The sequence below is a fragment of the Fukomys damarensis genome, unplaced genomic scaffold (assembly GCF_012274545.1).
Source record: "Fukomys damarensis isolate Sample0158 unplaced genomic scaffold, DMR_v1.0_HiC HiC_scaffold_24, whole genome shotgun sequence".
Lineage (NCBI taxonomy): Eukaryota > Metazoa > Chordata > Mammalia > Rodentia > Bathyergidae > Fukomys > Fukomys damarensis.
The window spans coordinates 15870250-15883167 of record NW_022900936.1 but is presented as its reverse complement, the minus strand read 5'-3'; the positions used below and the strand labels follow the sequence as shown (position 1 = coordinate 15883167).

The 12918-nt window shown below is 37.8% G+C and overlaps 1 protein-coding gene across 1 annotated transcript in view; it reads right to left on the bottom strand.

Annotated features, from left to right (window-relative positions):
* Positions 1-12918, bottom strand: part of Adamts5 (ADAM metallopeptidase with thrombospondin type 1 motif 5) — a gene marked incomplete at its 5' end in the record, with an annotated part of 37237 nt that overhangs the window by 3174 nt on the left and 21145 nt on the right. Inside the window, 4 exons of the mRNA XM_033768054.1 lie at positions 400-575; positions 930-1113; positions 2433-2716; positions 11195-11362. Of these exons, the coding sequence (XP_033623945.1) occupies positions 400-575; positions 930-1113; positions 2433-2716; positions 11195-11362 (812 nt within the window). The remainder of the gene's footprint in view (positions 1-399; positions 576-929; positions 1114-2432; positions 2717-11194; positions 11363-12918) is intronic.

The window sequence follows — 12918 nt, the reverse complement described above, 5'->3', positions numbered from 1 at the left end:
AAAAAAAAAAAAAAAAGCAAGAAAAGCTTGTGTCACAGACACTGGGTTTGATCCCATCCTTATGATTCAGCAAAGAATTCTTACAGTCTCTTCACCAAGTGTGCCTAGCAAATACTGAATATTTTTCTGGCTATTTTAAAGTTAAGCTCACATTTTTCCTTCCTTGACGCTGAGTTATGCGCTTTCAAAAATAGCTTTTAAAACATTTACTTCTTCTGTTTCTTTTTAAATTATTCATTGTATAAAGTTTGAAAAATTACAGAGATGAAAATAAAAACCTTCCAAAATCCAGCCACCCCCCAAATAATGACTGTTTACATTTGGCATCTGCAGCCTTCATTCTACCAAATAATTTTCTCAAGGATGCCTACTGCTTTGGGCCAGTCGGGGCATAGTTACCTTTGGAGAAAAGACCACATAGTAGCCTGTGCCCTTGGCTCTGCAGGTCAATTTGCACACGTCCCCTGGCAGGACACCTGCATACTTCGGAACCCATTCCACAAATGTTTTGACTCCTTTTGCATCAGACTGATAGCCATTTTTAGCCTCACACTGCTCATGACGAAAAGATTTACCTAGGGAGCAAAACACATTATATGAATATTTTATTTCTTCTGTGACTTAGATATGATCTTATGCATTTAAATTATTAATTTTCAAAGGAAGACGCTAATTTTTTTCATCACAGAGCTTTTATAAGCAACAGTGTTGAAAGGTTTTATTTATGGGGCAGTTTTTCTTCTAGTCCCACAAATACACTTGTTTATGTTAACAGTTTAAAACTCACTCGTATTTGTTATTGATTTGAACATTACTGGGACTGTGCATCAATCAGATAAACACTATTTCTCCAGGCTTCCCTATTTACTTCTGCTAGGATATAAATTACAGTGGTACTCGGTGCTTACTGACACTTGGGAGCAGCGTACCATTGGGCGGGCAGGGCAGGACGTTGCAGGATCGGTAGATGGCCCTCTTCCCTGTGCAGTAGCGGCCGTTGTTTCTGGGTGCAGGGTTATTGCAGTGGCGATAGGCAAACTGTACTCCACCCCCACATGAGCGAGAACATTGGCCCCAGGGGCCCCAAGACCCCCAGTTACCATGGCTTGATGTCTGAAATCGAAAGCAAGAAAGTTTAATTCAAAGAGGAAGAAAACATCCAAGTTGCACAGAACCTCTGCAAACCACACGCGTGTACCGACACAGTGGGAACTTCAAGGTGGATACAGTTAAGTCTTTACTTAGCTGGACAGGTCATGCTCTGGAATTACAGCACATTTGCAATTCTAAGCAATTCATTTTTTCCCCCAGCGTCCCAATCCCAGCAGCAAAGGCTATAAAATACCACCCTATGTACTTAGTACTTCACAAAAAGGATTTCCTCCTGTTTTCTCTGGGCCACTCTAAATTATGCTTTCTGATATTGTCAAGGCTGTTCACAGCCACACTGACTTTTTGTGCATGCAGATCTTGGATCTTTACGAAATGCATAATGCTAATGGTCTTGCAGGATGCCAAACACTGTCTGATTGTATTCGCATCTCTTCCTCTCCATCCCTAAAGTTCTGCAGATCCTTTGTTGACATCACACATCCTGCCTGTGACTGACTCTGCCGCGTATACTAATGTCTTTGAGCTCAGCTTGGCATAATTCCTGATTAAATGTGACATGCTGAAGGGCATTTGCACCCTGCCTCCATATACCCCACAGGGAAGGAGCAGGCTGGGACTGAGTCTCCCAAAGACAACATATTCCAAACGATTTTTTCCCATAGAATAGGTGCGGAACTGCCCCCAGCTGCTGGTGTCAGGTGTCTGATGATGTCTGATCGGGCGACAACCTGAAAGACATGGCCAATGAGCACATGGCAGCATTGTTTGTTAGGGACCTAGAAAACCTCGTGAATGACAGTAAACACATTCTCAAATCTGGCCTCAAGGATTAAGGAGTCAGATGCTGACCTGAAGCTGGATTGTGCATTGAGGGGTAGAAATATTTCCCTGGAGCAGCCTTATGTTACTATACTAAAGGTAGATGAACTTGCAGTCTGGGTTAAAAAGTGGTCATAGTGGAGGTTGTCAAATAATTATAATAACTGTAATGTAGGCTCTGCTACTACTTCCTTGCTCAATTCAAATAGGTGTGTTCTGATAACTCTAGCAAGAGGCATTTACAAGTGAACTTCCAAAAGACAATTGCTGGGGTGCTACCTGGGATCTCGATCAGACTCTGGGTTGCATGTTTACTTGTGAAAGGCTGTGATCTGCGAAGAAATCCCTATTATTTACACTCCCCAGTATTTGGTTACTAAGAATGGCCACTATGGGAAGAAGATGGAGCTGAAATGGATCTGGAAAGATCAAACATTTTCTCTAGGAAACGCAGCCTTCTGACACAGTGCCACCCATGTCCGGGAATGAACACCACTTACTGAATAATATTTCTTCTTGGTTTTGTCCACACACTTGCCCTGCAGGCAGATCCTCCCTTTCCCACAGGGCGTCCCTTCCACGGCAGGCAGCTTCTTGGTCAGACAAACCATCTGGCCCTGACGCACCACTGCGCACCAGAGCCGGGCGCACACATCCATGCCAGGACACACAGAGTATTCAGGTCCGAACGTCAGATTGCACTGCTGGGTGGCATCATAAGTCTGTCCTGGAAGCTCCTCGGGGCCAAGGATCTGCTTCCGTGGCACGTCCAGCAAACAGTTACCTAAAGGAAGAAACCGAGATTAACCACAGCTCTGCGTTTAGGTCAGACCCTAAAATCAGAGATCTAAACATGTGAAATAAATCAGACACAGAAGGCCAAAGGAGGCATGGTGTCTCCGTTATGACAGATCCCAAGTATACATAATTGAAAAATCAAAACAAAAGATAGATGATAGAAAACAGGTTTTTTTGGAGATGGAAAGGGGACCTGGGGGGAGATAGGAAGGAAGTGAGAGGAAGAGGAAGTTAAGAAATCTCAGGATGTCACATGTATATGTGTACGTGCCAGTTCCCCAGAATGTGTGTATTTATTATATGTAAAAACCATACAAGAATAATACAAGGTTCTTAAAAATGAAATGCTGCAGGTAATGTTGAAGCAGAAAGCACTCTCAAATCTGCAGCCTGGTGCCCTAAAGAAAATGACGTGTGTGGGGCCTGGCTCATCACCTCCCTGGATTCTAGCATTCTCCATGGCTCATGTGCTACACGTAGTATGACCACATGAAATTATTTTTTAATATGAGCTATGAAAATAGCCATCTCACTGAGGCACCAAAAAAACATTCAAATGGACCCAGAGGAAATCCAGTAGGGAAATTAACAATAATAAATCTTTTACTCTCTATCTCAGTTACTTTTCTTGTTGCTGAGACAAACTATCCAATACTCAAAGTTAAAAGGTGGAAGGTTTATTTAGCTCACCATTTGTAGAGGCTGCAGTCCCTAATCGGGAGGCCCGGAGGTAGAGGAGAAACAGTTTATGGCAGCTTGAAGGTAGCAAAGCAACAAGGGGCATTAACAGTGTCTCTCTGCCCTTTTTATCTTATCCAGACTACAAGGATTAGGTCGATGCCAAACCCATCAGTGGACCAGTTTAGTAACCACATGCCTTTAACCCCAGCATCACACACTAGATTCAGCCACCTCTGAAAAAGCCACCTCTGACTACAAGAGGCTCTGTCGGGACATCTGGACCCAAATCATAACACTCTCCAACTCTGAGAAACACAGTATCCTGGGTATTCTATTTATATCTCATGCAGTATTTCCAACTTATCCTTCTCCTGTGTTTCTCACTGTCTCCTTTCCACTAATTCCATAAATAATACCCGAGGTGGTATCGCATTTCTTTTTTCTTATTTGGGTTTTATTCTTTTTTTTATTATTATTCTTGTACTCACTGAACGATCATTGGCTCAGTACCTGGGATGCCCTCGAACACATTCTAGGTATTAAGAATACAATACAATCTATCCCTGCCCAATAAACTGACAGCCTTGATTTTCTCTAGTCACACATTCATGCAGGCCTATTTGCCTTCAGTTCCTGGGGTTTAATTTTGTTTGTTAACTTGTTTTAGGATTCATGCACTGGCTACAACAGCAGTAAAAGTAATACATACCTGTTACACTGCACGTACTACTGTCAGTTCTGAACATGTACTAGCTTATGTAACGCATGAAAAGCCTATAAAGCGGATTCACTTATTTTACTTGTTCTGCAGATAAGGTAACTGAAGAAAACAGAAGGTACATCGGGTGGTTTATGCTTGGTGACATAACACAGTATTAAGGGCAGCGTTCCAAGCCTGCCTTCCTCATCATTTACCACATTGTCTCAGGCATGAGGACGTCTGTCTTACATTTCTGCTTAAGGGCAGTATGTCTAAGGACCCCTTAAGTAGGGAATATCATGCTTAATGATAAAAACAGCTGTCTCAAGCCTAATCCTGGTGAAACACTAAATGGCTGAGTGCTTTTGGTTAACTAGTTACATTTCCCAAATTTATTTTCAAGTGCAATTTTGTTTCTCACTGAAGCTATAAAAATAAACTCAGCTAACAGACCAGAAAAATATGAAACAATTGCAGTTGCTTCTATGTCCAGCCTTTTAACAAGATTTTAGATGTATTATTCTTTTTAATCAGCAGAAGAAAACTGTATTCCAATCCTTACTTTCCACTGAGAAACAGACTACTGAGCACACTCTAAGCCTACTGAAAATGTTATTACAACTACACTCAAGTTTCTTCGAAGTGAATATGTTGCACCTACTTGTTCGTGTGTGATGAAGACATTATATGAAAATGAATACCGCCCGAATTTCCCATTTAACATCTGAGCCAGGGTGTCTGAAGAGGCAAAGCTTCTTAAGGCAAGGCAGAAAAAGCATTAAACATAAGTATCCTGCCAAGGAGAACTCAGGGAGGAAAGCACGAAGTTAAAAGCGAAACATCCACATCAAGTCAATAGGAAAGAATCATCAAGACTTCAGCAAGCTTATTTATGGACAGAGTAAGATTAGGCACATCAGACTCCAAGAAGGACTTTATCGCCACCGCTACAAAAAAGGAGATCTGTGTAATTCAAGAAAAGCTCAGCAAGCTGCTAAGGTTAGAAAAGAGTCAACAAGTCTGAGTCAGCAAGAATACCTTCCAATTCTTCAAAAATGCTGCTCCAAGAAACTTCTGAACAAATTTTTCTAAAAAATTCAGCTTACAGCACTGGGTCACTAAATATTATCTGGGAAGTGTTTGCCAAGTGTGGGTGCATTTATCCTGAATCAAACTCACCACCTCACAATGGATATAAAATAACTGATCCCTTTTTTATCTCAGCAATCGATGTGCAGTGAAAAGAGACATAGAAAGTAGTTTGAAATCGATCTACAACGAGAAGGCTTCAAGATGTGGCAACTCTGTATAAAGCTTAATCCCGTATATTTACAAAAACCAAACTATTTGCTATTAAATTGCTACTAATTTGCCATTAAAATTAGGTGTATTTGTTCTATGACTTTTGTCCTAGAAGTCATGTGGAGATGACCTTTGCTTGCTTAAAATAAAATAGTTTCTTTTATTAAGTGATTGTCATCACGTTCTAAGCATTAGGGCTTGTTGCTGATAATCCATTCCTGTTTACCCGGAAACATATAGTCTACTGATTTCATTTCTATATTAAATCATATTTTCTGCAGTGGAGTAGGTACAGAATCTACCTAATGGCAATAATCTTGCTAAGTAAGAATGACAGTAAGTCATTACTGAGCCTGATTCTAATCTCATGGCGGTAAACATTTAAAATGTAAGTAGAATTCAATTGATTGAAATCATACATTTTCCATTTTAAAAGGGTGTACAGATTGGGAAAGGGTACCAGGGAAACTTTATCAGTCTTTCAGCATCATGTATGTTGACCCCTAAAGCCACCCAATCTACTGTTATCTTTGTAAAGTCAGCTTTACTTTCATTCTCAAAAACTTCTTCCTATCAACCTCACATTCTTTTGTTAGTGTGTGTTTTTGTTAGTGTGTGTAACAGTGACGTTTGTTTCAGTAACTGGTATAACATATATCATTCTCACTCAGGTTCAATTCCTTTACCCCCCTTTCCTTTGGGTTTTCCTCTTCCTTTATGCTCTTCCTTACCTCCAAAAAGCTTGCCTTTTTGTTTCTTACTATTTCTCACATAGTTTTAAATTTACCCTACTTGGAAATTCTATCTGGGCTTTGCTATTTCACAAATTGTGAAGCTGTTCCTCCTTCCTCCCTCCTTCCCTTCCTTCCTTTAGCATTTTCTGGATAAAAGTGGATCATTTATTTTAAAAAGTCAATAGAAATGTGTACATATTGTACATGTATAGTTTCCCATCTGTGTTAAGCCAAAAGCTTAAAGTAAAGATTAAAAAAACAGAAGGCATTGATGCCTTGCCTTCAGGAAATGGAACAGAAAAATCTCATATTGTATATCTAACTTCTAGCAGTGCTTTTCTTTTATATTAATAATGAATGAAAATTATCAGACTAAGGTTGTTGTTCTTTAAAATTGCATTTTTCTTTCCCGCTTCTAGAAGGCAAGGCAGTTATTTCATTCTTCTCCTTTTCAATACATAGGCATAAAATTAGGCAATGGCCCAAGTATCCGTGGCCTAGAACAGGCATGTTCAACTTGGGGCTCACAGAATGAAGACCACATCCCTATTTTTAATTAATATTATAACAGCAATATGAAAAGAGGAAATTTTGTTACATGTATACACTAACTGTTTATTATGCTGCCCGAGACAATTCCGCTTCATTCAGTGAGGCCCAGCCAAGCCAAAAGGCCTTAGGAAAGAATCCATTAATATTCCTAATAAAACACGCAAAGAGGCCCAGTACACTGTATGCCATCTCCTGGTGTTTTGTATTTTCATCCCCCAGCCTTTACATTGTTTCTTTTAGGTGTTTGTTTTAATTCCTGCTCTCAAAGGAGAAACTGGTGCATTTGCTTGCAGTTTGAAGAATTACTTTGGATTTAGCAGCAGATAAAGGAACAAGGGAGTTGACAAAGCAACAAAATGTGTTTTAAAAAGTCTTTCAAGGAGCCCATGAAGCTGTTGGAGGCTTTCGGTACACTGAACAGCAGGTGCAACAGCAAGGGAAATGGATTACACATTGTCCATGATCAAGGATAAAGCAAAGATTTGAAGAAATGTAGGTCACCGTGGCCTGCAGATACAGTATATCTGATTTGCTCACTTTCAAAGAACGTATTTATTGTGCAGATCAAGACATAGCTTAATAACTAGGCTTTGACTTTTATTATTGCCACCTTACTATTATATGTATAGTGGACAATTAATAAAAAGTTCAGAGAGTGGATTTTCTAATACCATGTTCTATCCGAAGTTCTGTGTTTAGGGAGTGGCTGTAAACTTAGCTCCGCACATCAACTACAGGTTAATTTTTCAAAGGTGTCTCTAGGTTTTCCTTAGCAGTCTGTGTCCTTGAGTTGAACCTGAACAGGTGGCGGCCTTTCTCATCACCCGGAACTGTGGATTTAAACACACACGGCTATCTTTTTTGGCCTCAAGGTTGTTAAGCATTTGAGAAAGGAAATTCAATTACCTCCTTTCACTGCACAATTCCTCTGCCAGTGCTCACCTTTATTTTAGAAGATAACACTCCTAGCCAGCTTGCCTACAGCTCATTTACATAAACACTGCAGAATTCCTACAAGTACCTTAGTCAGAAAGGAGTCCCATGATACATTTATACTCCTTTTTCTGAATCAAACATCTCCAGATACAGGTGCTTTTGAGTCTGCACTTTGACTTCTCAACCATAAGCTAATTGCTCCATATTACTTTGCCAGATCTAACTCAGGAAACACTCAGGAAATACTAATGAATTTACATTTTGCAGTGGTTGAGTGGTACAAATGCCCAGCTACTTATGGCTAATAAATTTAAAAATAAATCAAATGCTTTTAATTTAATTTTACTTTAGGATTTCATCTTTCCAGCATTTTTGGAGGCATGAAGAGGAGGGATAAGATATAATGCATAAATGGATTTTCCAGATAAAATACTGTTTAGGTATCATCAAAAAGTTATAGATTTTGTGAGAATATCGCCTTATACATAGTAATTGCTTTGCTGCCTTCATGCTAGTGTCACCATCTAATTTTCCTTACTTAAATAACTGAAAATCATCCTTTTTTCTACATATTAATGATACATTGTATCATGCTGAAATATGCAGGCATCTTTAGGGCTAATAATAGTGTGATAAGCGTTTTTGAATTATGGGAAGTGGTGCCAGACCACCGTACTTTTTATGTTTTAAGGGCTGTACTTTACAGCTTTTTGTGGCTTTTCTTTTATTGTCAAGCAAAATCTCTTTCTGTTGTCAGTTTGTTTGAAGTCCTCCTTACCATCTATGACTATTTTATTACTTAGGAAATTAAAACAAAAAAGAATAGAACTGTAAAACACGAATAAATAGGGTTTGAATGCAAATCTGAGTAGTTACCTAAGTGACAAGATTTTATGACACAGTTTCATGAAATCTGTCACTCTTGGAGAAAATGTGTACTTGCTTATTTTTCCATTATCTTGGACTTTTTTGTTAAACCGTCAGAACCTCAGTTCTTTCAAAATTGGGCTTACTATTTTTATGGCCATCTGCTCACTTACACTGACTTAGTTTTTTGGCCTCGGTTTGAAAAAAACTATTAAACTATTTGAATTTACAATTAAATAACAGTGCTACAGCAAGTACTAGCTTCAATTCTGTATCTGTGGATACAGAATACAGAATACAGAAAGGAAATACAATTGATCTTTGCCAGGGTTCCACACCACCTTTCTTTGTTTTTCATTATTCTGAAATTAATCATTTTATGAAGGACCTATAAAATACATTACTTTGGTTTGATTATAAAAAAAGGACATCCCCAAATACCAATGTATTTAAAAGCAACAGATCCTAAATTTGATTAAATACATTACTAAATAAATAAACTGAACATTTTCTGCCTAAAGAATTCTGATAATTGAATATGATTATTTAATATACACCTAGGAAATCTGCATAATTTTATCAGTACAAATGAATAAGACCTACTCATACTCAAATTTTATGCTTAGTTGCTCCCTGTCATGAGTCCTTTGGAATAGAAGTAGAGACATTTCTTAAAATAACATAAATTTGTTGTAGACTTGTTTTTAAAATCAGAATATGGACTTCTTTAAATAGTGAAATAATGTTACAAAAGGGAGACATTGCTGAAAGCATATTTACTGCATAGAAAGTAAGATCATAAATTTCAAAAGCACGAGATAAATGAAGCATTCCAAAATTATGGCAGTAAGGAACAAAATTCTGCACAGCACTGTAAGTAGTTGACCTAATACTTGTAGAGGAAAAAATTTGACTCCATTTTAGTCATAAGTATTTGCTTCCTTAGCAACTTAATCTATTCACTTAATGATTCAAAATTTAGCTCAACCCTTTGGAATGTGTAACGTATGATTTTGAAATAAAATATTAATGTCATTTGATTTTCAAAAAATTTGAAAAACATGTAAAAGTAATTTTAGGAGTGGGGAGTTAAGACTCCACTGAAGAAACACTTTAATACATATTGATCTGATCAGTGTAGATAGGTAAGTAAACATTCATTTACGAACTTACAGCATTTAATCAGTATTGGAAACTGAACTGAACATAAAATTAACATTTTTATTAGTTAAAGGGAAATCTTTGATAGTCATTTTAATATTATTATTATTATTATTATTATTGGTACCTGGGATTGAACTCAGGTCCTTGTGCTTGCAAGGCAGTCACCAGAATCACTGAGCTAAATTCCTGGCCCATTGATAGTCATTTTAAACCAAGTTGGCCTTAGATTACTTTTAGGAATAAAAGATATCAATAAAATGAGCAGGGAAAACATTGTTAGTGCATCACTAACATAACAAAAATGAATTAATGACCACCTTTTGGCTATATGATATTAAAGAATTCTGCAGCCGAACTTCTCTTTGTCTAAAGTGAATTTATCATTTCTGTGTAGAGAAAGTTCAGCATGGCTAGCACACTGGAAATTATGAAAATGTGAAGCCATAAACATTGCGAAACTGAGAAAGCTAATTATCACTGACCTAAGAATTATCACCACACACATTTGAAAATTTTATGGAAAATTGTGATCAGAATTTCTTTTAAACTCAATTTAATTACTAGGTTTAGAAAGAGAATTTTAAGAGAGCAAAAAGGAATATTATTTAAATACACCAATAAATTTAATTAAGAAAGGAATATAATTTTCTGTAAAATGAGAAATTTGAACAATGTGCTCTCTGACGTTCCTTTTCAACTCTTAACACATCTGTCTTACTGGGTTCCTATTATTTTAAAGTAATAAAGGATGATTTGAAAATTGCAACAGTTTGTTTCAAAGATTACTTAGGGGCCAGGATTTATTATTTCTATAAATTGTGACTTCCTCTGTGTTTTTATATAACTTGTAGCACTAATCCTAACCTTATGGAATTTAATAAAGTTTAATAAAATTTCTAAATTTAATAAAAATACTACATTTTTAAATTGTCTCTAAAGAATAAATTCAATGATTTTCTTTGCATTTTTAAAGTGATTTCCCATTGAGATGCTTTTCTATTCCTGTTGTGTGGTTTATCATTCCTTTTAGGACAATCTGCTGTCAACATAAAATCCAGTCAGTGCAAACCTAGGTAGCTTCCTTTCCTGGATCTATGTTACCATAAAAAGAATATGGTAGAATTATCCCCAACACCTTAGCCACACCCTGTAATGGGCAGCAAGTAATTCAAATAATTCAGAGCGTCTCTTTAATAGCAAGCAAACCAAGATGTCTGCCAAAGTTCTCACAGGAAGACAGTGGTGAAAGAGGGAATAAAAGCCAGGTTTTCAGGGCACCAGCTAGGCCTTCCGTGTGATCTCCCACATTATTTCTCTTTTGTACCTTTCTATTCAAAATATGCCATAGCTGCAATGCCACCAAGGATGTTGGCATTTCACTTCAACGATCCATTCCCATGCTCCTTTTCTCACACTGTCTCATCCATTGTCTTGGAGGTAAGATGAACATTTTGAAGGGGAGGGGAAGTAAAGTTCCGAAGAATCCCCATTTTTTTTCAGACCCCAACTTGTCCGCAGTGGTACATACCATGGCCATCATCCAGGAATTCAGTGACAGTGGCTGAGGTGCATTTTGACCAGGGCTTAGAAGCATCTATACTGGTTAGGATGGAAGACATTAAGCGCTTATCTTCTGTGGAACCAAAGTTCTCTTCACAGAATTTGGAATCGTCATGGGAGAGGCCTAGTAGATGTCCTAGGGAGACAACAGAGGAAGTGCATATAAGAGAGAGAGCAAAGAAAGCAAATGATGTGTGATTCTGGATTTCTATTTCTCCCCAACAATGGAGGGAACACTTGGCTTGTTTTGTCCCTTAATTGTAAATGAGTTCATTTTAATTGCCTTCTGATTCAGACAGAAATTTGATCCCCAGGGAAATAAAATCTGCAAGTAGTTACTGGAACAGTTACTTAGGGGTGACATACAGATGAAAACTGAAAAATTAAAGTAAGGAGCAGATTTTCCCATAATTCATCTGGGTCACATATGCTCCCTGGCACGTAGACACAAAGCCTTATTTAGAATACAGAGCTTGTGAGGCAACTGCACGATTATGTCATGGTCTTTAGCACATATTATTTTGATTGTCTAATTTTCTGCCTCTTCTGATCCATCCTAAGCTCCCTGAGATCAAAGAGCATCTGTCGCCATTCGCTGTTGAAATCCTTGTATTCTATCTTAGTGGCACACAAGTTGCAAACACTAAATAGGTGGGTTTTGAATGTCAGTGACTTCTATTTTCTTAGTCAAGTTAAATAGTTTTATCAGATGACTCAGGGAGAAAGAGAAAAGATGTAAAATTAGTAACCTTTCAGTTCCATGTGAATGTAAGCTTGCTTCACACTTTTATTTATTTAGAGAATTATAAATGTTTACTAGTTACACAAACAGACGGTATTTTGAACATAAGCACATCTGCATTTAAGAAAAGTCTAATAAATCAAGATGAACATCACGGAGTGTTAGAGAATGAAGAGAAAACAGATACTGAGAAGTGAGTGATTGTTCAGAAGCACTCAGACAGGTCGAATTTATACAAATTCTAACCATGCTGTCTGCCTGCTGTCAGCCAGACGTTCTTTCCCAGAGTGCCTCACCTCGTTGTTGCAATTTGAGTAAATTGCTTTTCATTACTTATTATTAATTTTCACACATTCGAAGAGCAAGATAGCACTAGCTGGTAAATCAAAAAGATACTTTAAAAAAATGTGGGTCAGCAGTCTGAGTATTTGGCAGAAACTCTAAAGATTAGACAAGTCACCCTAGTAGTGTTTTTAGCAAAGCTTTCTAGAACCATATAAGAACCACTGGAAAAAAAAAACATAGACAAAATTACAGGAAACTGATTATTCTGTTCCCCTTAGGATCCTGAATGCCAACTCCAAGAACTGTGGCCATTCTGTCAAGATCCCAGTGCACACCAGTAAAGCACAGGAGCGATGAAATCTCGCATGTGACAGTCTCACTACTTTTGGCCAACTTGTTCAATCACCAACACCTAATAACAAAATTGTTCACTGAGCAGCTGACTGCTGCTGTGGCTGATCTAAGTGATGAGAGCTCAGTGGACCTCCAAGTCTCCGCATACTTATGCTATTTGTTTGGTTATTAACTTCAATAGTATTTATGAGGCTGGCAATTTCTCTCGGGGGAAATCTTCCACCACCACTCACAGTTTGTTTAGTCAGTGTCTTGAACATGATCATAGTTTATAAAGCATGATCCAAATGATTTACAAAGGCATATATATA